This window comes from Colossoma macropomum, unplaced genomic scaffold, assembly GCF_904425465.1.
Source record: "Colossoma macropomum unplaced genomic scaffold, Colossoma_macropomum, whole genome shotgun sequence".
Taxonomy (NCBI): Eukaryota; Metazoa; Chordata; class Actinopteri; order Characiformes; family Serrasalmidae; genus Colossoma; species Colossoma macropomum.
The window spans coordinates 41,096,960-41,124,901 of record NW_023494802.1 but is presented as its reverse complement, the minus strand read 5'-3'; the positions used below and the strand labels follow the sequence as shown (position 1 = coordinate 41,124,901).

Sequence of the window (27,942 nt, the reverse complement as noted above, 5' to 3'; positions counted from 1 at the left end):
TAGCTCTAAGTACTTTCTCAATACAGGAAGTGCTGAACTTCCTCCTGCAAACTAATCCAGTCCAAACCGGTTTAAAGGGCAGTCTTCAACAGCTTCTGTTTGGTGACCATCATGAATAATCTTTACAGAAAAAAAACAAAGATAATTACTGAAGTCAGAACAGCCTGAATTTACTTTCTGGCTTGATGACCAAGGGCTTTTCTGTTAAAAGATGGAAGTTCAGACTCCAGATCACGGAGCTCCTGTCCAGACCAACATCATAGCTCAGACAGGAGGAACCACCTGTGCTCCTGTGATTGACGGAAACACTGTTCAGGGGTCGCTGACAGTTATAAACAACATATATGGAGGTGAGTGATAAAGTCTTAAAAGTCTGAGTTTTAAAGTTAAGTACTCTGTTGGCATTAAAGTTTAGCATGACCAATATTTCACAGAGATGGGTTTGAATTATATGAGTCAGTCATCATAGACTGCCTTTCAACCCTCACAATATTAACACATTTTGTTCTTCCTTTTATATCTTATCATAAATAGCAGACAGTATTTATTTAGCTAATAGCAGTAGCTAGAAACTGAGCTCCCACACATCTTTTCAGATAATTATGGGCCAATATTCAGAGAATAAATCATAACATATGTCCACCTTCTCATTGCAATATTAAGTGTTCATTGCAATATTAAGCTAAAAAAATACATTTTCTAAAAGGTATGATGTCCATTTCTTTAACAGAGTTATTTTTTTTTAATGTCATGAATAAATAACATTTTATGTAAACTTTCTATTTTTTAAAGCAACACATGCAATGAAACATTTATTTAACCTTTTGGTACATTTTTGGTACAAACTGGTACATATCACTGTAGGGTGCCTTTTGGTGTGCTGTACATGAATAATTAATTTGTCTCGTCAACAAAGGGTTTGTTATACTAGGTTTTTATATAGTTTTCATGTAGTCATAAAATCATTGCCTTTTTCAGTGCCATTATTTAGACTCTTTTTCAAGTAATCTTATTTTTTTTTTTAGGTCAAGCCAGGTCAAGCCAAAAAGACTTAACAATAACAAACTATGGGTAGTCTTTCTGAACTTTGTTGGAAACACATGAACTAGGATGCTTTATAATATTATAACACAGTCATCTAATTCTAAAATGCATATCACTGTTGTCAGAACAAAACGTTATACTTTTCAAATGGTAAATTTACAGGAGAAGGGAAAAACATACTTTACTTTTAATGTAATTGTAACCAGACTTTTTTCCTAGTACTTTTGGGCCGTTTCTTTTGGTCCATCATGAAATTTACACACAGTGTAAAGATCAACAGGCATTTTTAATTTATGTCCAAAACAAAATTGGAGATATGAGGTTTTGTTCTGACAGCAGCGATATAGTAGCGTTTAGTGAAAAAAACGTAATTTTTCATTATCCAATTACCACACTAAAAAGATTTGCTGTTTTATCTCTTTAAAGTAAGTAACTGGGTTCACTACAGAAGTTAAAAGAACACTAAGCTGCTCAAGGTAAAACACTGAATTCTTTTTTGCACTGCACTGCTATTATAATGTCTGTTAAACTACTTTCTTTCAAAATATATGTTTGTAGTAGTTTTAGCTCAGGTGCCCTATATTGTATATTTTTGAGCATACTATAGCTCTAGTTGCATTGCTTGCACTGTGTTCTTGTTTTTCCTCTTGGTTTTCACTCAGTGCATGAATGTGCAGCTCAGTAAAGCACTTGAGCTTGGAGGTTATATCCTGACTGCCATGCATTTATTTGAATGGAGTTTGACACAAGGAAACAGTATAGTATAAACTGTGTGAGTTTAGACATGTATACTCATGAGCAGTAATAAAATTGACAATTTCACACATCAAGGCTCAGATCCCCAAGAAAAATGAGTGACTTTAAGAGGAAAACAAAACATTTTGAAAAACTGAGACTAAAAGCTCTGACAGTAAAATGGTAAAATTGTCCAGTTTATTGTGTTGAACAAAGATGCAAATGCAATATAGTTTAAAATTTTACTGCAGTCCTGGTTTTTGCCTTATTTGTTAATCTGTTGCTTGCCATTGCAAAGGATCAGACATCTTCTGAGCCCCTCATCAACAATAATTATAAATAGAAGTCATTCTAAAACCTTTTTTACCCATCATTCAAAAACTACTGAACAAAGATGTCATGCAACAAAATACATTACACATCATAGCCATGTTTGTTATGTACTGTAAATTGTTAACAAAAAGCAGTGCTCAACTAGTGTACAACTAATTCTTATAATGGGTTTTCACTATGCCTTAATAATAATATATTATTAATATATCCATGTAGTATTATATGAACACTTCATAATGTACAATAAACACAGCTATAAAATACAATGCATTTTTATAAATATTTGTATCTATATTTATAAGGCCTTAGGATTGCATTATAATGTATTATGAAAATATATATATATTTTTTTATACATGTGGTATTCATAGATGGTTCTGATTTTCTTTTATCTCCCCACCAGCTCAGGAAGCTCCCACTTCCAGCAGCAGCTCAGTTCAGGCTGGATGCTCTCCTGGTGCTTCTGCTTTAACTGAAGGTAAGTCTGAAGGTCTTTATGTACATGTCACTGCTTATTTATTATAAATTCACTTCTATGTTTAGTATATAGTTTACAACTGTCTTTTGAGCACAATTCCCACTGCACTGAGCTTAAACTACAGCAAAAGTGAATGCATGTGATTGAATGAGAAGTCTACCAGACATTTCAATATAGAGTACTGATAAATAAGCTCACTGGACAAAAAATTAGTCACCTGTGACTTAAACTCAACTAATAGCATGTAATACCTCCTTTGGACTGGACAAGTTTCTGGATGTAGGCGACATCAATGTTCAGCCATTCTTGCATCAAAGAATTGTGCTGTTCGGCCAGATTTCATGAATGCCTTCCCTGGCGTCTTACTCATTGTGCCAGGTAGTCCCACAGATTTTCAAGAGGATTCAAATCTGGGAATTTTGTGGGCCAGTCCAGATGTGCAAATGCTCCTCAATGTTCATCATATCACTCAGTGACATTTGCAGCCCTCTGAAGATGATGAAGTAAAACATGGTTGTCCAGCAGCTCAATATAGGCATTCCAGTCATAAATGGTGTCTCTTTGCCCACTGTAACTGGGCAACTTTGTGAGCAGAAGTGAGAAAAGGCCTCTTGCATACCAATCTGCTCCATAAGTTCATGGTATGCAGTTCCTTGCTGAGTGTTCAGAAATTGGTTGTGAAGGACCTGTGTTGACTTCTAGAAGCAATTCTTGCCTGGAAGCAAAGCAATTTTTATTCACAAGCCACGAAACACGCTGGTCCCTGTCCATCAGTTGTGGCTCTTGGCCACAATTCTGATAAGATCAAGAATTAAAAAGACTTTTTTGTCTGGGAAGCTTATTTTTTATCAGTCCATGATAACTAAAAGGGCCTACTAAGAGCTCCAAGAATTCACCTCTGATTTCACAGCTGTAGCATATTTTCCACAATATTAAAATTCAAGGTCTATTTATAGCACTTACCTGTACAGAAACTCTTTTTTTTAGGTTGAGCAATCCATTCTTTCAAGTTTTTTTGAAACTTCATGGAACAAACCTTAATTTATTTCTGTTACATTTGACACAATTATTTTTTATTATGCTGACTTTAATATATTGGGAAAAAAGTGCATAAGATTGGATAGTACTTAGTAAGAATCCTTTTGGCTGAAATCACAGCCTCCAAAAGTTTCTTGTCGGCAGCAACAGTCTTACAATTCTTGATTTGGGAATTTTTTTCCCACTTTTCCTTGAACAATGCTTCCTTGCACAATGATTCTTAGTAGTTCAACGTTGATTTTTGTTTTATTTTCTGTATCACTGCCTGCCACGCAACCCTAAAGTATAATAGGTCCACCGCCATGCTTGGCAACAGTTGGCAAGGTATTCTTCCCTTTTTATTAACCCAAACATTTGGTGATTATGATAAAATAATTAAAACTTTCTTTCATCAGAGCACTTGATTCCAAAATTCCTGCATTGCACACTTCAGATGGTGACTTTTGTTGCAAGATCATAGTTAAGATTACCTTCAGATGACTTTTCCTTAAGTAAATGATGTTTATGCAAGAACACTGCACAGTGGGCCAGGAAAGGGTCACAGAATTTATCAAGATCTGGGATTGTCAACACCTGACTTGGATTATTGCCTAAGGATTCGAATAATCACAAAGGCACTAAAATCACTGAATTAATATACACATGTCCAAACTAAACACTAAAATATTTTTTCTGTTTCTGTGTCTGCTTATCAGAATACATAACCATGTCTAAACAAACACACAAATCTGAACTAGAGAAGACATATAGGAGTATAAATGAAGGAGTGTCACAAGATGGAAACTCAACACTCCTGAATAAGATTTACACAGAGCTCTACATTACAGAGGGTGGGAGTGGAGAAGTCAATAATGAACATGAGGTGAGACAGATAGAAACATCCAGCAGATGGCCAAAACAAGAGACAACAATCAACTGCAATGACATCTTCAAACTCATACCTGGAAAAGACAAACCAATCAGAACTGTGCTGACAAGAGGAATAGCTGGAATTGGAAAAACAGTCTCTGTACAGAAGTTCATTCTGGACTGGACTGAAGGAAAAGCAAATCAGAATGTTGCCTTTGTATTTCCACTTCCTTTTAGGGAGCTGAATTTGATAAAGGAAAAAAAGCTCAGCCTGATGGATCTTCTTCATCTCTTTTTTCCACAAATCAAACAATTTCGATTAATAGACTTAATAAACTGTGCTGACTACACAGTCATTTTCATCTTTGATGGTCTGGACGAGTGTCGACTTCCACTAGATTTTGAGAAAAATGAGATTTTATCTGATGTAACAGAATCAGCCTCAGTAGATGTGCTGCTGACAAACCTTATAAGGGGAAAGTTGCTTAGCTCTTCTCTTCTCTGGATAACAACTCGACCAGCAGCGGTTAATCAGACCCTTCTTCAGCATATTAATCAGGTAACGGAGATACGAGGGTTCAGTGACCCTCAGAAAGAGGAATACTTCAGGAAAAGAATCAGTGATCAGAGCCTTGCTGAAAAGATCATATCTCACATAAAGTCATCAAGAAGCCTCTACATCATGTGCCACATACCAGTCTTCTGTTGGATTTCAGCCACTGTTTTAGAGGACATGTTGAGAGAAGCAGAGAGTGGAGAGATCCCCAAGACTCTGACTCAAATGTTCACATATTTCCTGAACTTCCAGATCAAACACAGCAGCCAAAAATACAGAGGAACAAGTGACATTGATCCTCATGAGACTAAAAAGATGATTCTGGCACTGGGAAAACTGGCTTTCCAACAGTTAGAAAGTGGCAACATAATCTTCTATGAGGAAGACCTAAGAGAGTGTGACATTGATGTCAGAGAAGTGTCAGTGAACTCAGGAGTCTGCACTCAGATCTTCAAAAAGGAGTTTGAGATGTGCCTGGGTAAGGTGTTCAGCTTTGTTCATTTGAGTGTTCAGGAGTTTCTTGCTGCTTTATATGCTTTTCTTGCTTTCATCTATGCACACAAAAATGTGCTAGAAAAAACTACTGGATTTTTTGATTTCTTTAAAAAGTTACAAATGTTTGACTTCCTCAAGTGTGCAGTGGACAAGGCTTTAAAGAGTGAGAATGGACACCTGGACCTTTTCCTCCGCTTCCTTCTGGGCCTCTCACTAGAGTCCAATCAGACTCTCTTACGAAGGATACTTCCACAAACAAGAAAGGGCTCACACAGACGAGAGCAAATAGTTTGGTACATCAAAAAGCAGATCAAGGACAATACCTCTTCTGAGAAATCCATCAATCTGTTCCACTGTCTGAACGAACTGAATGATCATTCTCTAGTGCAGGAAGTAAAAATGTGCTTGAGCAAAAGAGGTGTGAGTTGTTTCAATGGAGCTAAGCTCTCTCCTGCTCACTGGTCAGCTCTGGTGTTTGTGTTACTAAACTCAGAAGAGGACCTGGAGGATTTTGACTTGAGCAAATATGAACCATCAGAGGAGTGTCTTCTGAGACTGCTGCCAGTCATCAAAGCATCCAGAAAAGCAGTGTGAGTATTATCATTAAGAAATGTTTCACTATTTGTAAAGACTGTAAAGTTCATGCTAGTACAACATGCTTGCTGTGAAAGTGTATGGTCCTCTAAAGGCTCTATCGAAAGTGCATGCAGGTCCATGCGTCTGTGTTTTACAACAGTATGCTAATTTAGCCAGCAAAATGGGACATCTGGATACACAGTCACCAAACTTATTTGAAACCTTCGGAATTAACTGGATTTCTGCACTGATTACTAATAAACTGTGGTTTGGTCATCACAAAAAGTATGTAGACTGTGTTAGCAATTTCTTAAAGAGCTAATTGGCAAAAGGTGTTTCTATTAAGAAGATGAGATTGGTAGACAGGTGGTTTGCCCATTTAATAAAGAGAGTACACAAAGCCTGGTTACTGACAAATGTGTTCTTCTCAAGAAAGATTACTGTGAACCGCACCTTGATGTAAACAACTTCAGGACCGTTACTACTGTCCCTAAGAGAGGGTGTCAAATTAAGATCACTCCAAGAGCACCACAGGAAATCCTGAAAGCGGTGAAAAAGAACCCAAGGGTAACAGCAAAAGACCAACAAAAGACTATACAAACTGCACAAACCATTGTTAATGTGTTCACAATTAGAAAAACACTGAACAAGACTGGTGTTCATGGAAGGACACTACAAAGGATATTCAATGGTGTTTCTGGGAAAATGTTCCATGGATAAATGAGACAAAAATGAAATGTTTTAGCATGAATGCACAAAACTATGTTTGGAGAAAAAGAACACACAAATACTATAACATCATCCCAATTGTGGAGGGATGCATGGTGGAGGGAGCTTCAAGTTTTGGGCTAGATTGCTGTCTCAGGGCCTGGACACCCTGCAGTCATTCAGGACATAGTGAATTAAAAGGTGTATCAAAACATTTTACAGGATAATGTAAAGACATCAGTCTGTGACCTCAAGCTGAAGAAATCTTGGGTGATGCAACAGGACAATGACCAAAATCATACAAGTAAATCAAATAAAGAAGGGTTGAAAATGAAGATTTATGTTTTGGAATGACCAAGACAGAGTCCTGACAACGTTTGTCCATAATTGTGACATAGATAACAACCAGATCACATTTTATTACTAATCATTGCAGAAACCCAAGGAAATTCCAAAGTGTTCACTTACATTTTCTTGCAACTTTAGAGCAAATGAACAGCGTTGTTATCTTTGCTGCCAGGTGCTAACTAGCTAATAACAATTGGCCATCTGCCGATTTGGCTGCAAAAACTGAAATCTGAAAAAAGCAGAATCTGACTGAATCATAAAAACAATCATGCCAGTACTAAAACGTAATACATATCTGATATGTCATATCAGAACTAAAAAAAAATCTGTCAATCAAACTTAACATTCATCATAATTCCACACTGCCTGGTATTAATTTTAAGGAAAAATGAAGGACAACTGTGATTGCTAGTGTTGCTTCAATTTTGTTTGCTTATTTCTCTATGAATCCAAGTGTTCTGTTCCTGATCTGAAACAATGTTTTTAAAACACATTTCTCTTCCAGGCTGTGTGGTTGTAATCTCACAGAGAAAATCTGTGAAGATCTGGCCTCAGCTCTCAGCTCAAACTTCTCATGTCTGAGGGAACTCGACCTGAGTTACAATAACTTGTACAATTCAGGAGCCCAGCAGCTCTCTGCAGGACTGAAGAATCCAAACTGTAAACTGGAAACACTTAAGTATGCAAAACACACACAGACACACACACACACAAGTATGTGTGTGTGTGTGTGTATATATATATATATATATATATATATATATATATATATATATATATATTATACATATAGAAATATATATTGCTGTTGTTGGAAGAAAACCTTGAATCTCCAAAATATTAACTTTACAAGAGAAGGAAAAAAACTATTTTACTTTTAATCTAAATCAATGGAACCCAACTTTTTTCCAAATCATTTTGTATGATTATTTTCTCTCTCACTCTCTTTTTCTCTCATATATATATATATATATATATATATATATATATATATGTGTGTGTGTGTGTGTGTGTGTGTGTGTGTGTGTGTGTATGTGTGTGTATGACAAGCCAAACAGATGTAACCTATTTAACTGAGGACATTTTTCATTAGCTTTTTTAACCCAAAATATTTTGAAACTGTCTGTAAGCTATGTAAATAATGACTTTCCATTTCAAAATAAATGTCCATTCACTATATATATATATATATATATATATATATATATGTACATATATGTGTGTATGCATGTATGTATATATAGTGTGTGTGTGTGTGTGTGTGTAAGAATGAGAAGTTTTTTTTCTTCTCTCTTCAGGCTGTCCGGCTGCAGTATTACAGATAATGGCTGTGCTGATCTGCTTAAAGCTCTGAAATCAAACCCATCATACCTGAGAGAACTGAATCTGAACTACAATAAACCAGGAGGATCAGGAATAAAGGAGCTCTCTGATCTACTGAAGGATCCACACTGTAAACTGGAGAAACTACAGTGAGTTACTGGCTTACTCTTACTCAATACACAGACACAGACCAAACATACTATCAGGATGATCTGAATAACCTCAGCTCTTTTACTGACAGTAGTGTGTGTGTGTGTGTGTGTGTGTGAAAGAGACAGAGAGAAAAAGGGTACACAAGTACATATGTGAGTATAAGAGTGTGTAGGGGAGACAATGTTATATATTTTCTACTTATTTAATATCACTACAAACACACAAAAGGACATGAAACGAAAAAGTTGGAACTTATCTATGCTGTGAGATTAAAGTTTGTTTGTGTTGAGTTGTAAGTGTGAGAAGCTTTTCTTATCTGTGCAGGCTGGAATATTGCAAAATTACAATGGAAGACTGTGCTGCTCTAGTTAAAGCTCTGAAATTAAACCCATCATACCTAAGAGAACTGAATCTGAACTACAATAAACCAGGAGATTCAGGCATGAAGGAGCTCTCTGATCTACTGAAGGATCCACACTGTAAACTGGAGAAACTACAGTAATTTGCTGACTTACTATCTCATTATACACACAAAGACCAAAGATGTTATTAGAATTACCTGAATAAACTCAGCTCTTTTACTTGGAGCTTTACTTCTCTCTGCAGGCTGGCATATTGCAATATTACAGAGGAAGGCTGTTCTGCTCTAGTAAAAGCTCTGAAAGTAAACCTGTCACCACTAAGAGAGCTGAATCTGAATGACAGTGAACCAGGAGAGTCAGGAGTGAAGGAGCTCTGTGATCTACTGGAGAATCCAAATGGGAAACTAGAGAAACTACAGTGAGTTACTCATGTTGCATCTGGTAACCCTTAGTTCTTTTACTTTCAGTAGTGTGTGTGCGTGTGTTTGTGTGTATGTGTGTGCAAGAGAGAGAGATGGAGGATGGTATGCAATATTGGTTGCACTGACTAGTGGACTAGTCAACAAAAATCCCCTGGCCATGACTGTGGGCAGCCATAGAGCTGTAGAGTGCTTTATGTGGAAATATTTTTAAATGAAAAAAATCACTGTCAGCTGCACGTTGTTTAAACTACTCTGTAAGATACATCACACATCTCCAGAGAGTTAATTTGGATGTGCAAGAGGAAAGGGCAATTTGACTGACATGCAAAATGACCAACCCACAGAACATACCTATGAAGAAAGATACATGCCATTACAAATTTCCATGCAAAAACTGAATTTGGACTTTTAAATTTATTAAAATTTATTAAATTTACTATTTTAAACCTGCATCTGAAATTTAATTTTGAACTGAAATTGAATTTTAAGTATTATAAGAAAGTGATACAAAATCTGAAACTGAATTTTTGGAGTTGATGATATATAGCTGAACAGATGAAATTCAATTTGTAAAAATCATTAAGTTTTTCTAAAATTTGAATAGAAATGGTGTCTTACAGGCAATAGCCGTCAACCACAAAAAATATAAATAATTAAATGCCCATATCATTAAAAATCATTCCAAATTTTGGTGAACGGCATAGAGCAAGGGACATCCTGAATATAAGTTTATTAAATAACAAATCATTGATAACAACATAAGGTTGATTTTATTTTTTAAACTAAAAGCTGACAATAGGGGGCAGGAATATGCATCAATTGATCTGGATAACTGAAGTGCAAGACATGTATTCTTGGCCACAACATTTTCAGAAACAACAATTCCAATTAGTAAGCACCATGTTGAGCTTCAAAGGGGAGCACGTAGTGATGAAGCTACCGGAGGCCTGATGCCAAACTCAGCCAGAGCCCACAAATGAAAAAGCCAGCAGTGCTCAAAGCCAGCAGAGACAACACCATCAGGCAACAAGAAAACATTGCAAAGAACTGCACCCAGCAGCTTGCAAAACAAGGGTGACTGAGAGGATACTTCTGTGGGGAAGAATCAACTCTACCAATGATCCATGTTGTACTGGGTGGAGGAGTGCAGTGTCCCTCCCCCACACACAGATTAGCCAAAGAAAAGAACAGCCAGCAGCAGTTGATAGGGCAATAAGCCACTGATCTTAGGGGTCTTCATGCAATGCTGCTTTCATTCAGCCAGGAAAATGTTTGCCCTTTCGCTCTTTGAGCTCTTTCTGCCCCTAGGAGCAATGTGTGCCTGGCAGCATGCTGACTCAAGCCCCACCTAGCAAAGAGGAAAATAAAATGACAGTCTTGCAGGAAATCTGCTGGTGACATGGACGAACAGTAGTAAGAAATGGTGTAGTAGATTTTGATGGAATTTCAGGACTGAGATGTGCTGGTGACATGGACGAACAGTAGTGACAAATGTTGTAGTAGATTCAGGTGGAATTTCAGGACTGAAATGTGCTGGTGACATGGACGAACAGTAGTGAGAAATGTAGTAGATTCAGGTGGAATTTCAAAACTGCTTTGCGAGGAGCTGGGACAGACTCACCTGCGACACCTCCCCCTGGACTGACAGGAGGCTGCAGACCAAACCATGGAAAAATGCAGCACTCAATAATTATATAGCCACCAGAGAGCCCCTTGGCATTATAAGTAGTCATGGTTCCAAAGAAAGAACGCGAGTAATGCTAATGTGTAGATTATAGAAGGCTCAATGATGTCACCAAGAAAGACTTGTACCCCATTCCACATGTGGATAAAAGGATCCAGTGGCTGGATCCACTTGGTTTTCATCCTGAGACTTAAAAAGTGGGTACTGGCAGATCGCTTTGTTCCCAGAAGCTAAACCCAAAACAATGTTCTGCACAGTTAGAGGGCTATGGCATTTCAAGATTCTTGCTTTTGGGCTCTTTGCTTTTTTTTCTGGTGTTACTGTGTGTGTCACTAAGCTCTCGTTGGGTTTCCCAGTGAGCTGCACCACAGTATGTTGAGCTGTAAGTCTGAGAACCTTTTCTTCTCCCTGCAGACTGTCTGGCTGCAGCATTACAGGTGAAGGCTGTGCTGGTCTTATTAAAGCTCTGAAATCAAAACACTCACACCTGAATGAGTTGAACCTGAACCACAATAAACTAGGAGATTCAGGAGTGAAGGAGCTCTCTGATCTACTAGAGGATCCACACTGTAAACTGGAGAAACTACAGTGAGTTACTCATATTACAACTGGAAACACTGCATTTTTACTTTCAGTATCGTGTGTTTGTGTGTAGATGTGTGTGTGTGTGTGTGTGTGTGTGTGTGTGTGTGTGTGTGTGTGAGAGAGAGATAGAGTATGTATGTGATATGGTTGTGCTGACAAGTGGACTAGTCAACTAATATCTACTGGCCATCACTGTGGGCACTTGTAGAGTTTAAGTGCTTAATGTGGAAACATTTTCAAATAAAACATATTTCACCATTCACTGCAAGTTATGTAAGACTACTCTGAATGATCACAGAATGGCAGAGAGTGAGGTACATTTTGATGTGCAAGAACCTCTTACTTTGCCAGGAAAGAGCCATCTGATTGATATAAAAAAAAATGACCAACCACAGAATGTACATATGGAGTTACATTCATGCCCCTAGAAATTCAAATGCAAAAATGTAAATTTGAATGTTAATATTTTGAATCTGCATCATAGCATCTGAAATTGAATTCTGAACTGAAATTAAATTTTAAGCTTTGCAAGCAATATAAAATGTGAAACCGAATTTTATAGTTGATTTACAACTGAACACCTGAAATTAAATTTCTAAAAAGCATTTTTCTATTAATTCACATTTTAGATTCACTGTCACTAAAACATCCAGGTGTTTTGCAGGCAACAGCATTTGAACATGACAATGTAAATAATAAATCCCTATTTCATTAAAAAAAGGGTCCTTGCAAATTTTGCAGTGCTGTATACAGTAAATTAAATTTTGCTTTAATGAATGTAAATTCACTAAATAACAAATCATCAACAACAGAACATTAGCTTTATTTTAAATGTTTTACTAAAACGTGAGAGAACATGGAACAGCAGCTTGAGACTGAAAACTACAGATTTATTCACACTGTGATACAGGGTAGGCTTGGAGGAGGAGAGACATGCATGTATCACAGCGATTTCAAGTATTTTTGGCCATTTTTCATCTTTTGAGTATGTTGTGGTCAGTCTTGTGTTTGACACATCAGTGACTTAGCAGCACTTTATAGACCTCCAAATCCAAGTTTCTTAGGAGAATTTCGAAACTACTACCAACTGTATGATTATTTTCATTAGCAGATTATGACATCTGACTTTGTTGCATTATTAATTATAGGTCTGTCAGAGTGACATAATGCTGCTGCTGTGATATTGCTTACCAAGTGATGCTGGTTTGAACAAAAGTGAGCACTTCAAAAGTATGTTACACTCCATCCACTGTTTTGATTAGTTAAATTCCATTAGCTCACCTCATTTAATTCAGTGATGAATTGTTTAGACACACTAGGATTTGGATGGTAACTGTAAACCCTGGGTTTAGAGGAGAAACTTAGAGGAGCTGAGGTTAAGGTCCATAACTCAGCTTTAATGCCATTACTCACAGAATGCAGCCATCTAGGCCCCCGAAGCGTGTGCTAGCATGCAAATGAAAAAAATAAGTGTCACAAAGGGCTCAAATTTCAAAGATGAAAAATGCACCTAGTGAAGCCAGTGTGGACTGAAACACTGCTAAAAATATAATCATATCTCTTGTTAGACAGATAACTAAAATGCTTCAGAGACATTTTTGGTGTTACTATCCTTTGATCTATATTGTGCTATGTGTTTGTGTGTATTGTGTGTGTGTTGAGCTGTAAGTGTGAGGAGTTTTTCTTCTCTCTGCAGACTGTCTGACTGCAGGATTACTGGTGACAGCTTTGCTGATCTAGTGAAATCTCTAAAATCAAACTGCTCACACCTGAAAGAACTGAGTCTGAACTCGAATGATCCAGGAGATTCAGGTGTGAAGGAGCTTTCTGATCTACTGGAGGATCCACACTGTCAACTGGAGATATTACAGTGAGTTACACATATTACATCCGGAAGCTTACAGCTCTTTTACTTTCAGTACTGTGTGTGTTTGTGTGTACATGTAAGAAAGAAAGAGATAGAGAGAGAGGGAGTATGCACGTGATAGGGGTTGCACTGAGTAGTGGACTAATTAACTAATATCCACTGGCCATCACTTTGGGCAGCTGTAGAGTCTAAAGTGCTTAATGTGGAAACATTTTGAAATGAAACAAATGTCACTGTCAGCTGCAAATTGTGTCAGACTACACTGAAAAACAGATCACATATCTCCAGAGAGTTAGGTATATTTAGATGTGCAAGAACTGCCTACTTTTACAGGAAAGGGCCATTTGACTGACATACAAAATCAACAACCATCAGAACATATCTATGAAGATAGATACAAGCCATTAGAAATTTGAATTGAATGCAGCTATCTGGAATCTGCATCAGTCCATCTGAAACTGAAGTCTGAAACTGTAAGAAAGCAGCATAAGTCTGAAATTGAATTTTATAGTTGATGAATACTGAATGTATTCAGTTTTTCTACTATTTCACATTTCCAAATTCACTTTCAAACCCCAAAATATAAATAAGTAAATCCTTGTATCATTAAAATATTTAGTCCTTCCAAACTACAGATTCATGCACAATGTGAGACAGGGCAGGCTTGGAGAAGGAGTGACATGCTTTTATAATAGTGATTTCTAGCAAAGGGCTTTTGGTAGTTTTTCATTTTTTGAATAAGCTGTGTTCAGTCTTGTGTTTGACACTTATAGACTTATGCACTCATAGACATCCAAATAATAATGCTAGTTTCTCAGAATTTACCAAACTGCTATCAACTGTATGATGATATTATTTTCACAAGACACAGCACATTATGATATCTGACTTTGTTGATCCATTAATCAGAATGACATAATACTGATGATGTGACATTGCTTACCAAGTGATGCTGGTTGCAAAATTTAACAAAAGTGAGCACTTGAACAGTTTGCTCTGTATTAATCAGTATTACTATATTAAACCAATTTTACAATAACTTAAAAAGTGACGCAAGTCACTCTGTTGTGTACTGCAACAAAATTATAATCACATGCTTTGCCACTGTTGGTGTCAGGTAAAAAACAGCTGCCTCCATACACTGAGGCAATGCAAACAAGAACAAAATATTTTACGGGTATAGATTAATTGTTAATGTATGTAATAATACTTTACATAGTAACTGTGTGATTTCAATGTGTGCAAATGAAACCATATATATATAATATTATTTTAAAAATAATAATATATTTTTTTAAATAATTTTTAAAAATAATATTATTATAAAAATGTTAATCTAATGAAGTCATTGCTGACTAAGATTGATAAATATGGAACCATATTTTTCCATTAGATGGATGACTAAAAATGGCTCAGATATTTTTTGGTGTGATCATGCCTTTGTTCTGTATTGTGTTGTATGTGTGTGTGTGTGTGTGTGTGTGTGTGTGTGTTTGTGTTGAACTGTAGGTGTAAGGAGTTTTTTTTTTCTTCTCTCTGCAGGCTGTGTGACTGCTGTATTACAGATAAAGGCTGTGCTGATCTGCTTAAAGCTCTGAAATCAAACCACTCATCACACTTGAGAGAGCTGAATCTGAGTGGCAATGATCCAGGAGATTCAGCATTGAAGGGGCTCTTTGATCTCCTGAAGTATCCACACTTCAATCTAGAGAAACTGCAGTGAGATATTTATATTACATCTGGAAGCTCTCTGCTTTTGCTTTAAATACATTGTGTGTCTGTGTGTGCATGTGTGAAATACAGAGAGGAGTATGCATATGAATGGTGTTTAGGGGTTGCACTGTCTAGTGGACTAGTCGACTAATGTCCACTGGCCATCACCATGGGCAGCTGTAGAGAAAAGTAAAATAAACAAAAAAAGAAATTTCACTGTCAGCTGTAAGCTGTGTAAAACTACTCTGAAAGGTAGATCACAAATCTTCAGATTTAGATATAATTTGATGTGCCAGAACCACAGGAAACAGGAAATGGCCATTCACTTGACATACAGAATGACCAACCACAGAAAGTACCTATGAACCTGAAAATTGAATTCTGAACTGAAATTGAATTTTACATTTTGCAAAAAAAAACTGAAACTGAACTTGATGGTTGATGACGTACAACTGAATGTCTGAAAATTTGAGAAAGCATTCAGTTTTTCTGTTAATTCATATGTTCAGATTAACTTTCAAAATAGCATCCAGGTGTCATGCAGGGAAATAATTAATAATTAAATCCCTATATCATTAAAATACTGTGGCAGCTGCCATATGCCCTATTCTTGGGGAAAGAGACTTTAAGGGTGCGTGCAAAGTTTGCATTGCAACCCCACCCCCAAGCAAAATGGATTGTTTTTTGTTATTATTTTGCTGTTACTGTTGTTGCCGTTGTCACTGTTGTTGTTGGGTTTGAGTGGCATGTATGTGTTGTTTATATGGTTTTGGGCTGTGGTGTGATGTGGCGGGGGGCGGGGGGGTTTTGAAGTGTACAAACCATTAGGGGAAATTATATGGCCAGGGACGATGTGCCTATTTGCCTGGTCGTTTTTGCTGGCTTTTTCTGCCTGGTTCTTAAGTGTTTTCAAGCTGAAATTACGACATCCTCTGACACTTGTTTGTTAAGACTCTACACTTGATGTCAAAAGTGGGATTATGGGTACCACCCAGTGGCTCACTGAAGAACTTCAAGGCAGACAGCGAAGAAGAGAAAATGGCAAAAGAGAAGCTGGTGTAAGAGGAGCCGTTGAAAGAGAAAGTCACAGAAGATGAAATGAAACCTGGTTCTGCATTGACAGAGGAAAAAAGGAGAGCAAAGAAGTGTACTACTGGTGGAGCGGAGAAGCTGAGGCAACATGTACAGAATAAATGGCAGAGCGCATCCTCAATGATGTGGCTTTGGAGGGAGCAATGCAGTGAAAAACAGGAAAAGTATCTGGGGGCGGTAGGCAAAATGGCCCTTGAGTGAGTGACAGCATCATGGATAATTGGTGGTGTGGAAAACATGGGACATTGTGCTTTCCAATACTACAAGCCTGAGCTGACGGGAAACAAGATTGGCAACGTGACAAACCTGTATACTTCGTTTAGACTTACTGGTGGCAATGAGAGCTGTGCTCGACCTTGTGACCTTTCGGAGGTCTTGTTGATCTGACTCATGCAGTTCAGAGACCCTGAGGGTCTGGTAGTGGGGTGGTTTGCAGCATTACAGAAAAACAGCTTCTTTATTCAGCTCTGTGTTGTGTGTCTACACAGTGAAGACAATGCCCTGTCTTGCCATCATTGCGTTGCAGAGGAGTGCTGATACTGTTTGCACTTTGTGGAGAAAGCACAAATGGTGTAAAAGAGTTTTGTGGCCATCTACCCTAGTATCATTGGACTTGACATAATAAGCTCAAAGGAGTTCTGTCATGCCCAGAAGTAAGATGCTGAATTCTCCTGGGAGCATGTCTGGCTCCAGGTGGGGCAGACACCAAAATAAACAGATGTAACACTGCATGGGCCCACTGGCTGGGACCACCTGCAGTTGTACTAGGGGATGTTGTGGGTGGAGCCGGTGCCAGGTCAGCACGTCTGGCAGTTGCTGGTGCTGCACAGCCTGTGTAAAATATTGTTGGGTGTGACGCTTGGGTGGCTGGCATGGGGTACTTCAGGGCAGACAAGACCTTGAAGCGGCTGAGGCAGAGACTGTACTGGCTTGGCTGCCGCCAGAGAAACTATGGCTAGGGGTGACCTGTCTCCTTTGCCCAGCCATTTTCAGTAGCTTTTTCTGTGTGTTTCTTAATAAAAGGGCATTTTCAAGGTCCTCTCCTCTGATCCTTCATCACTAATACAATATTTAGCACTTACAAATTTTGTAGTGCAGACTTTTAGCTTTCAGTATATCTACATCTGAACCAGGTAAATGATGTAGAAATTACTACCATTTTCATACAGAGCCCCCACATTTTTAGGGTCTTGAAAGCAATCAGGCAATCGGCTGCTCAGCTGTTCCTTGATCAGGTGTGTTTTATTTTCTAATTATTTTACTTAGGTTTGATTTCAAGTGTTTGTGCACCTAATTGTATGTCAGAATGACATAATGATGTGATATTGTTAGCCAAGTGATGATGGTTACAAAACTGAACCAAATGGAGCACTTAAAAGTATGTTCTGTATTAATCAGTACAGTATGTCTGTATAACAGACATAGTGTCATGGTGACAGAGTGGCATTGACACTGACAGTCATGTTTTTTGAGATGGTGTCACGTGGGTGGCAGCCTGCTGCAGCAGCTCCTGCTCCCTTTGAAGTTTTTTTCTTACTTTCTGTAGTTTCTTTTTTCTTTTTTTAAGTGTTTATGCTTTTTTAGTTGTTTGCCAAGGGCTTTTGCACTATGAACACCAAACTTGTACAGTTTGCCCTGGTCCTTGCTCTACTTTTTTCTCTGTTTACAACCGCGTCTGGAGATCCTGTATGGAGCTGTTAGTAGGGTGAGAGTCCCGATATCCTCCATGAGCTGAAGAGGAGTCGTGCCAGAGCTTTTTGTCATGCCAGAAGGAAACATTATGGACCTGTTCTTCCCTCAGTTGTCATGGGAAAGGTAAGATCTCTTCCCAATAAGATGAATGAGCTGATGGCGCTGAACTGACATCAGAGGAAGTACCATGAGTATAGCATCATGCTGTTCACTGAGTCATGGCTAACTACGCTAACTCCGGACACGGTCATCAATTTGGATAGTTTCCAGCTCATACAGGCAGACATTGAGAGTAATAAGAGGAAAGGTGGATGGCTGGCAGTATTTGTGAATGATAGATGGTGTAATTCTGGGCACATCTCTATTAAGGAGCAAATATGCTGTAAGGACATTGAACTGTTAGCCATTAGTATGAGGCCATTCTACCTACCGAGGGAATTCTCGCACATTATTGTGATAGCTGCGTACGTTCTCTCCAGCTAATGCCGATGCTGCCTTTGACGTCCTGTACAAAGCTGTGAGCAGGCTGCAGACACAGCACCCACAGGCCCTCATTCTGATTTCTGGGGACCATGTTTCTCCATCCTCCACTCTGATTAAATTCACAGTGTGTAAACTGTCATACCAGAGACAATAAAATACTGGATTTTTTTATGCCAACATCAAGGAGGCATATACTGTAATTCATCACTCCCCCTCCCCTTGGAAGATCAGATCATAACCTGCTTTATTTTCTGCCTGTGTACAAACCACTAAATAGGGAAATTGGCGAGCCAGCTGTCACCTGCAAAGTGAAGAAATGGTCTGGGGAGACTGAAGGGGCTTTGAAAGGACATGGGAAGAACATTAATAGTCTCACACACTGTATAACTGACTATATAAATTTCTGCATGGAGAACACTGTACCCTCCAAGACTGTTTGGTGTTTCTCCAAAAACAAACCCTGCTGCAACCCCCCCCTTCTGCACTCCCAGTGTACTGCCCTGCCCCTTTTCCCACATTCACCACCTCTTCACATCTCTCACCTCACAGCCACCCCCACTGGTTTTCCTGCTTTCAGCTCAACCTCCCTACCCGCACACTCCAGCACTCAGCCCCCCTGCTCCAATCTGTGTCTTACAACAGGTTAAAGGGGCTTTGAAAGGACATGGGGAGGTTAAATAGGTTGCTTATTAATTCCCTTCTTGTTACTTCTTTTCTTGAGTGCCTTGCTATGCCTTTGCTGCTGTAGAACTGTGAATTTGCCCATTGTGGGACTAATGAAGTATTATGTTATTTATGTATAGTTATTGATAGTTATGTTTTCTCTAACTCGCTAATCTTCTCGTCATTGGTATTGATATTGTAGTTGCAAATTATAAATAAGGGCACAAATGGGTTCCTGAACATTACAGTGCACATCCACTGTTTGGATAAGTATCAGCTGGATAAGTATCCACTGTTTGGATAAGTATTCCATCAGCTTACGTGATTTAATTTAATGGTGAATTGTTTAGACATAGAATTGTTTAGACATAGATAAATTGTTTAGACATAGATGATAAGGTTTTGGTGTGAACTAGACTTTGCACTTTATTGTGCTCTGTGTGTGTGTGCGTTGAGTGGCAAGTGTGAGTTTTTCTTCTTTCTGCACACTAACTGCAGGATTGCAGGTGAAGGCTGTGTTGCTCTTGTTAGACCTCTGCAATCAAACCCCTCATCACAGCTGAGAGAGCTGAATCTGAACTGGATTTATCCAGGAGAGTCAGGAGTGAAGGAGCTCTCTGATCTACTGAAGCATCCACACTGTAAACTGGGCATACTACGGTGAGTTACTCATATTACAGCTGGAAACACTCAGCTCTTTTACATTCAGTATTGTGTGAATGTTTGTCAGAGAGAGAGGGAATATGTATGTGATAGGTGTAGTACTGACTAGTCAACTAAAATCCACTGGCCTTCATTGTGGGCAGCTGTAGAGCCTCAAGTGCTTAATGGGTAAATGTACATCTGAACTTTGTTGGTCTATTCATTTTAAGTATGTTAGAGAGATAATCTTGATGATGTGACATTGCTTGCCAAGTGATGCTTGTTGCAAAATTGAACAAAAGTCAGCACTTGAAATGTATACTCTGTATTAATCAGTACTACTGTATAACAGACATAGTAGCATAGTAACAGAGTGACTTTGTCACTGACAGTCATAACACTGTAATGATAGGACTGACCCTTGTTATTGGCATCTTAGAAGGACAAACATTTGGTTGCTGACTTCTTGGTGCTTTCCATTCACTGTTTGGATTAGTTTAATTCCATCAGCTCATCTCATTTAATTTGATGATGGATTGTTTAGACACACTAAGTATTGAATGGTAACTATAAACACAGGGCTTTCTCAAGGAATGGTTTAAAGAACACACTGACAGATAAAATCATAATGTATGTAAATATATTTCTTTTTTGTTAAGCTAAAAAATCAATTGTCATTTGTCTATTATTTTATATTCATAAGTTTTTAAAAAGTTAAAAAGTGACACAAATAACAGAGCTGTGTAGGGCCATAAAATTACAGTCTCAATTTGTTGCACAAACAAGACCAAAATATTGTATATGCATAGATTTATTTTTTTGATATATGCTATAACCCTATAAAAAGTGTGATTTCAGTATATTTCAAAGGAGATTACAATGCACTCACATGCAAGAGGAAGAAAATAGACTAGATGTTTAAAAATGGCACAAAGCTCATATTTCATAGATGAAATATGAAAAATGATCACCTAGTGAATATCTAGTCAAACTGTAGAAGTTTATTGAGCAACGAACAAAAATAAATGAGCGTATCATCAGATCGGTCTGCTGTTATAGAATCAGGCAATGTGGAGCATGAAGCTACATGACATGACTGGCAAGACAAAAATATGATATAGGCATAGATTCATTTATAGTATAATACTGTAAAAAGTGAGATTGTGTGATTTCACTCGGGAAACATGGATAAAACTGGATCCATATCTCTTTCACTAGATGGATGACTAATAATGCCTCAGAGACTTTTTTTGGTGTGAACTGGCTTTTGTTGTGTGTCGTGCTGTGTGTGTTGAGCTGTAAGTATAAGGAGTTTTTCTTCTCTATGCAGGCTGGAATACTACAGTAATACAGAAGAAGCCTGTGCTGATCTGGTTAAAGCTCTCAAATCAAACCCTTCACATCTAAGAGAGCTGAACCTGAACTACAATAATACAGAGTCTGCAGTGAAGGAGCTCATTGATCTACTGGAGCATTCAGAGTGTAAAATGGAGAAACTAGAGTGAGTTACTCCTATTACTAATGTGTGTGTGTATGTGTGTATGTGTGAGAGAGAGAGAGGTGTGATTGAGGTTGCACTGACTAGTCGACTAGTCAACTAACCAAAGCTGTAGAGCCTAAAGCATAATGTGGAAATATTTTGAAGTGCTGAAAGTTGTGTGAGACTACTCTGAAAGACAAAACAGAGATTGCTGGGGAGTTTTTAGCATTTTGATGTGCAGGACTTATCTACATCAACAGGAAAGGGTCATTTAACTGACATCCAAATGACAATGACAAACCACAGAGTATGCATATGCAGTTACATTCATGCCACTAGAAATTAAATTGCAAAAATCTGAATCTGAATGTCAATATTTTGAATTTTACATCATACCACCTGAAATTGAATTCTGAACTGTAATTGAGTTTCAATCTGAATCTGAATTTCATGGTTGTTGCACAACAGAATGTCTGAAATTCAATGTCTAAAAAGTGTTCAGTTTTTTTTTTTTATTAATTCACATTTCGGTTTCAAAATAACATTGTGTCTTGCAGACAAAAGCACTCAAACACCTGATGTTTTCGCTGTTGCCATCCCCCATCTCCTATCTTGGACATACACTTACAAGCTATTTATCAGAAACACCTACCATAGAGGTATACTATAGTAGTGGCACAAGTATATCAAGCATATTGGTAATAGACAGGCCTCCAGCAGCACGTAAAAAATACATTCAGTCTATATGCATCTATGTTAAAAATGCAGTTTCTCATGCAGAGCCATCTGTGGGCTCGAAGGTGATGCATGACACATATTCAGCAGTGGTTTCTGGCCCTACAAGCACTGAGATTTCTCCAGATTCAAACAAGACTGTAAAATACATAAGTTGCTGTGTAGTTTGCAAACATTTTTGCAACATTTATCTGGCTCAAAAAGACTCAATGTGTGCACAGCATCTTGTACAAATATCTAAAGCTCTTAGGTAAAAGTCGTATTTTTTTCTCTGTAGCCTGGAAAGTTGCTTTATTCCAGAGGAAGGCTGTGCTGCTCTGGTTAAAGCTCTGAAATCAGAACCATTACACTTGCAAGTGCTGAATCTGAACTGGAATGATCTAGGAGATTCAGGATTGAAGAAGCTCTCTGATCTTCTGAAGGATCCACACTGTGTTCTGGTAAAATTACTGTGAGTTACTGACCTATTGACTCTGCACATACAAACAAACAAACAGTTACGTTCATCAGCATGTTTGACATAACAGCAGAATGTTGTAACAAAATGACAAAATGCCAAATGAAATAAAAAAATCTACTACATCAATTACTTTCAACTCTCTTTCTCTCATTAACACACACTATACAGAGTGTCTGATGTGATGCAAAGTTTTTAGATCACAGTGTTTTGTGTGAGAGTGTAATCTAAAAACTTTGCATCACATCAGATACATTTTGTGTGAGAGTGAGAGTGCTTTAAGGCCATCACACGCTGGACACAAAGTGTTGTGTAGTAGATATAGTATAAAATGCAGCTTTACTGCATAGAATATGTTGCAGTGAGAGCACTGATAAACATCAAGATAAAGTTCATTTTAAAGCTTTGTGTATACCTTTATTGCAATTAAACTTGTGAATTCAACATCACTTGTGAATTCAGCCCATTTGGTATCAGCTAACCCTTCACAAACTCACTGTTTTAGAGCTAAAAGAAATAAGGCGAAAAAGCCTAGCTAGTAACTTTTGTTGAGGTGATGGGTGTTTGTCTTTTAAATAAAATATCTTAAATATTTTTGATTTCTCTGTGTAAATTCTTTGTGTGCTCTGTTTCTGGCTTTAGTTTAAGGCAGTAATGACAAAATACTGATTAGTGCACTGTGGCACACAAAAATTGAACGTATGTTGGCATTGATGTGCGCACCTACATTAACTCTCGAGAGTCTTGGGCTATTTTGGCCATTTGTGAATGCTTTTGATTTGCATTTATGTATCACATTAAGAAATGTTTACCATGCCAAAGTAAAAATTTGGCATGTGTACATTGGCATGGTAAAAGCACAAACATGCTCAATTACTTATTTTTAAAGATTGCAAATGTAAACATAGGCTGCAAATGTAAACATTTAATGTTACAATTGGCATAAAATGAATCTACATAGAACTATTTACAACAAAAAGCAGGTTTAGCCATAGGCACGTTTTCTTTTTAGCTATGAAAGTCTTCAAAACAATTTCTGTCAACAATGACACAGAGAACTACATTACGGGACTGTATTCCATGGTTTGTAGTTTCTTTTTTATCCACTTGGTTATAGTGTTTGCAGGTCCCTGCAACCTTGTGGCTTTCTCACTGGCATCTGTAACTGCCACCAGGCTAATCCCTTTGTGCATGCTTTTATGCATGCATCAATATGATTTTTACATCAAATTTAAATGATTGTGTCTTTGGTTTTACTTGGTCTATCAACACCAAACAAAAAGCTGTTAGTGCTTAACGTAAGCACTTTCGAAAGAAGTGGACAAGCAATGCTCAACATGACTTGAACGAGCCACATTTTTTCGGTGCCCTCTGAGCATCAAAAACAATAGTTCCAATTTTTTTATGCTGTGTGACGTAATGCAGATTGTGTGGTATGGGTGGTTTTCTTATTTTGTCTGTAGGCTGGAGTGGTGTGGTATTACAGGTGAAGGCTGTGCTGCTCTAGTTAAAGCTCTGAAATCAAACTCCTCATCACAGCTGAGAGAGCTGAACCTGAGCTACAATGAACCAGGAGATTCAGGAGTGAAGGAGATCTCTAATCTAATAGAGGATCCAAACTGTAAACTGGAGATGCTACAGTGAGTTACAGACTGACCATTTCTACACACACAAATACACTCACACACAAACAGAAAACACAAAATTTCATTAGCATGGTTGACATAACAGTAAAATATTGTAAGAAAACAACAAAACTCCAAATGAAATGTAATAAAAATATACATATATAAATAAATATATCATCTCCATCAGAAGTTACCGATTTAACCACTAAAAGGGTCATATGTAAACATCGCATATGTCCATATAAGTCCATATAAGTCCATGTGCCAGCTTAATTTTTACTTAAGATTGTACCATGACCCGAACTGGCCTTTGTTTATTCAAAATGTGCCAAAACTGGAACAGAAAAATAGGCTTTAAATACTTCAACTATTCAAAAACTATTTTAAATTACAAATAAATTGTTTTATATGAAACAATAAGCTAAATTAGCTACAGATAACTGTTAAACCTCTTTAAAAGGTAGGTAGGTTTTCAAAAACTGCCTATTTGCTTGAACTAGATACCAGGCATCTTTTCTCTTTGTGTGTGTTATTTAATGTAAATAACCAATATTTACAAGAGAACAAACAAAATTTAAAAGGCAGTAATGTATGATAAATGAGAAACTAATTTATAATTGTTGTATATTATCAAACATAGCTTTCTGTTATGTTGGTATTGCTAAAAGTCATTTTTTCTTAATCACTGTTAACTAAATAACTGTTCATAAACTAATTATATCAAAATAAGTGAGCATGTTAATTCCTAGTAGATCAGCGTTTGTTAAATTTGCTCCTGACAAACAGCAGAGAATGTACAGTGAGTGTACAGTGAATCTTTCTTTCTCAAGTGCTTGTTGAGCTGTGTGAGAAGTTTTTCTTCTTATTTTGTCTGTAGGCTGGAGTGGTGTGGTATTACAGGTGAAGGCTGTGCTGCTCTGTTTAAAGCTCTGAAATCAAACCCCTCATCACATCTGAGAGAACTGAATCTGAACTACAATAAACTAGGAGATGCAGTAGTGAAGCAGATCTCTGATCTACTGAAGGATCCACACTGTAAACTGGAGAAACTAGAGTGAGTTACTGCTGTTGCCACATGCACACACAGTTAAGTTCATCAGCATGTGTGTCATAATAGCAGAGTAACTATTTTCACTGTCTAAACATACTCGCTCTCTTTTTCTGTTAAACATCACTTGACTCTCTGACTTTGTTGCCACTGTCCCAACTTTTTTGAAACATGTTGCTGGCATCAAATTAAAAAGGAATATCTATTTTTCAGAAAACAAAAAAAAATAATTTCAACATTTGATATGTTTGTACTATTTTCAGTTAAATGTAGAGTTTAAAACATTGTATTCTGTTTTTACCTACATTGTGCACAGTGTCCCAAACCTTGGAATCATGGTTGTAACTGTAAATCTCTCCTTAAAATGACTTGCACTTGTATCTCTCTGCAGTGTAATTTAATAATATATTATAGGCCAAAATCTTCCCAAAACTATCATAAAACAAAGACATCAGGAAGTGTACTAACTTTCTGTGAGGGAGCTTTTAGAGATGGATGTCTGGTTTCCATCACCACCAGTGTGAACATTTCTGACTCTGTAAGTTTCCCTAGAATGAAGCATTTCACACACCTTATCCATTTAATTAAGCAGATAAATAAAAAATGCTGGAATTTCCCTTAAAGATAAATGCTAGAAAGCTAAATGAAATATACAGTAAGTTGTAAACAATATTAAAAAAAACAGACAAGGTATGGAAAACAGAAAAAAAGTACTATTTTTTGTATTGTCAGTCAGAACCTTCTATGATATTAATTTTGGTGAATGCCCCTTTTTTCGTTCCCACTGTTAACTAAAAACTGTTTATTAACTCAAATATCAAAATTAGTTAGCATGTTAATTCCTAGTAGAGGAGAGTTTGGTAATTCTTCTCCTGACATACAGCAGTGCACAATGAATCTCTCTTTTGGTGTGGCATGCCATGTTTTCTCAAGTGCTTGTTGAACTGTAAGTGTGTGGAGTTTTACTTCTTATTTTCTCTGCAGTATGTATGACTGCAGTATAACAGGTGAAGCCTGTGCTGCTTTGTTTAAAGCTCTGAAATCAAACCCATCACAGCTGAGAGACCTGAATCTGAACTGGAATGAACTAGGTGATTCAGCAGTGAAGGAGCTCTCTGATCTACTGAAGGATCCACACTGTAAACTGGAGATACCACAGTGAGTTACTGACTTCCTTTCTATACACACACACAAAGTGACATTCATAAACATGCTTAACATAACTGCAGAATATTGTAACAAAACAAAATGCCCATTAAAATGAAAAAAAAAACTGTTTTCATTGTTTGCCCATATAATCTCTCTCTCACTCTCTCTCTCTCTCTCTCTCTCTCTCTCTCTCTCTCACTCTCTGTCAGAGACAGAGGTTTCTACGCCTTATGCAGCCATTGCTGACAAATCAAAATGTAGTTGGCTGATTTCTCTTTCACTTCTTAATCATGTTAGTAGGTTACATGTAAGGCCTTCAATCCAGTTCTTGAAATCCTAACCAAAGACAAACCTCGCTTGCCCTGACCTAGATACCATAGAGAAAAAGCTGCACATTTTCTGTTGGATGTTTCAAGAATTTAACGCCTGATCACAATGTGTTCTTTTCTGTGTTACAGAATTACACCTACAGCTGAGTGGTCATAAGTCTCCCACAGTGGACGTTATGAAGAGGACACACACACACAGAATGCAGATCTACATGCTCCATGTTTTGGTCCTTACTGCTGAAATCTGTCCAATGTCCATTATGTCTGTGGAGGTCTATAAGCATTGCAAGCATGAGCCAAGTTTTTTAAAGTAAACGTACATGTGAGTTTATGTAAAATCATACTGTGAAGCATGGCGGAAGAGCTCAACCAAACAGAAATGTATTGTATTGTATCTAACTTTGCATAGTCTTTGAAGACTGCTTTCATTTAGCTAGTCATAGATGTCAGGGCTTTTTTATTCTAGAAAAAGTGAACTTTTATGAACTGAAATTTTGACCTTTGAAGTTTGAGTATGGAAGCATATCACTATTAAAATTTATATGAAAATATAATATGTAAAATGACAATGTAAGTTTGCATTTAAATTTCCCACTAATATATGCAATGTTGAGCTCAAAATGAAAATTCAATACTTTGATTTTAATTTGCCATTTGGTATACTAATATTGATATTTCATTTACGCAAAGATTTAGATACTTTATGAATAGCTTTTTTGATTTTGATTATGCAATAATTGTATCAAAATGATAAGTAAAAACTAATTTATCTTATATGGATTTTCAGTTTTTAATAATGTATTTAAATTGCATTAGTAAAGAGAACACCAAGCGTGAAAGTGGGTAAGGTTCAAATGTAAAAAGGGAAACAGCGCCTCTTCTGTTTGCATTTACATATTGCACATTCTGGTGCCTCAATGTGTCCCGATGTTACAGCAGCACCGTTTACAGAAAATAACTAAGTTAAGCCTTGTTTCATAAACAGAGAGGTGGCTGAAAGTGAGGCTGTTAATAAATAAGTATTAATAAATAAACATTATTTTAAAAAAGGAAAGCAGGACATTGGAGAACGCCGAGTTAAATTTGGTTCAAATATATTACGGTACCAACACGGTACAGCAGCCACTGTGACAGGATGGTTGTGAGACTTACAAATGTCTATGTGTACCAGTACCATTACAACAAAATAATTTTAAAAGTAGATTGTTGATGCCTTCTGTGTACCTTAGAAAACAGCCCTCGATGCTGGATTCATGCTCTGCCCTGACAGGATAA

At 37.3% G+C, this 27,942-nt stretch overlaps 1 protein-coding gene across 1 annotated transcript; it reads left to right on the top strand.

Annotated features, from left to right (window-relative positions):
• Nucleotides 1-72: 72 nt before the first annotated feature.
• On the top strand, nucleotides 73-27,942 carry LOC118822745 (NACHT, LRR and PYD domains-containing protein 12-like). Its single transcript, XM_036592002.1, has 17 exons — nucleotides 73-350; nucleotides 2,516-2,590; nucleotides 4,324-6,118; nucleotides 7,666-7,839; nucleotides 8,459-8,632; nucleotides 8,961-9,134; nucleotides 9,243-9,416; nucleotides 11,519-11,692; nucleotides 13,386-13,559; nucleotides 15,099-15,275; nucleotides 19,698-19,859; nucleotides 21,172-21,342; nucleotides 22,334-22,507; nucleotides 23,977-24,153; nucleotides 25,019-25,195; nucleotides 26,174-26,347; nucleotides 26,797-27,942. Exons 1-17 carry the CDS (start codon nucleotides 212-214, stop codon nucleotides 26,822-26,824), a joined length of 4,293 nt encoding a protein of 1,430 aa, XP_036447895.1. The 5' UTR covers nucleotides 73-211; the 3' UTR covers nucleotides 26,825-27,942.

Coding starts and splice junctions, on each gene's coding strand:
- LOC118822745 (XM_036592002.1), top strand. CDS start 212: ATGGAAGTTCAGACTCCAGATCACGGAGCTCCTGTCCAGACCAACATC. Junction 2,591..4,323: donor TGCTTCTGCTTTAACTGAAG/GTAAGTCTGAAG, acceptor TCTGCTTATCAG/AATACATAACCATGTCTAAA. Junction 19,860..21,171: donor TGTAAACTGGGCATACTACG/GTGAGTTACTCA, acceptor TTCTCTATGCAG/GCTGGAATACTACAGTAATA.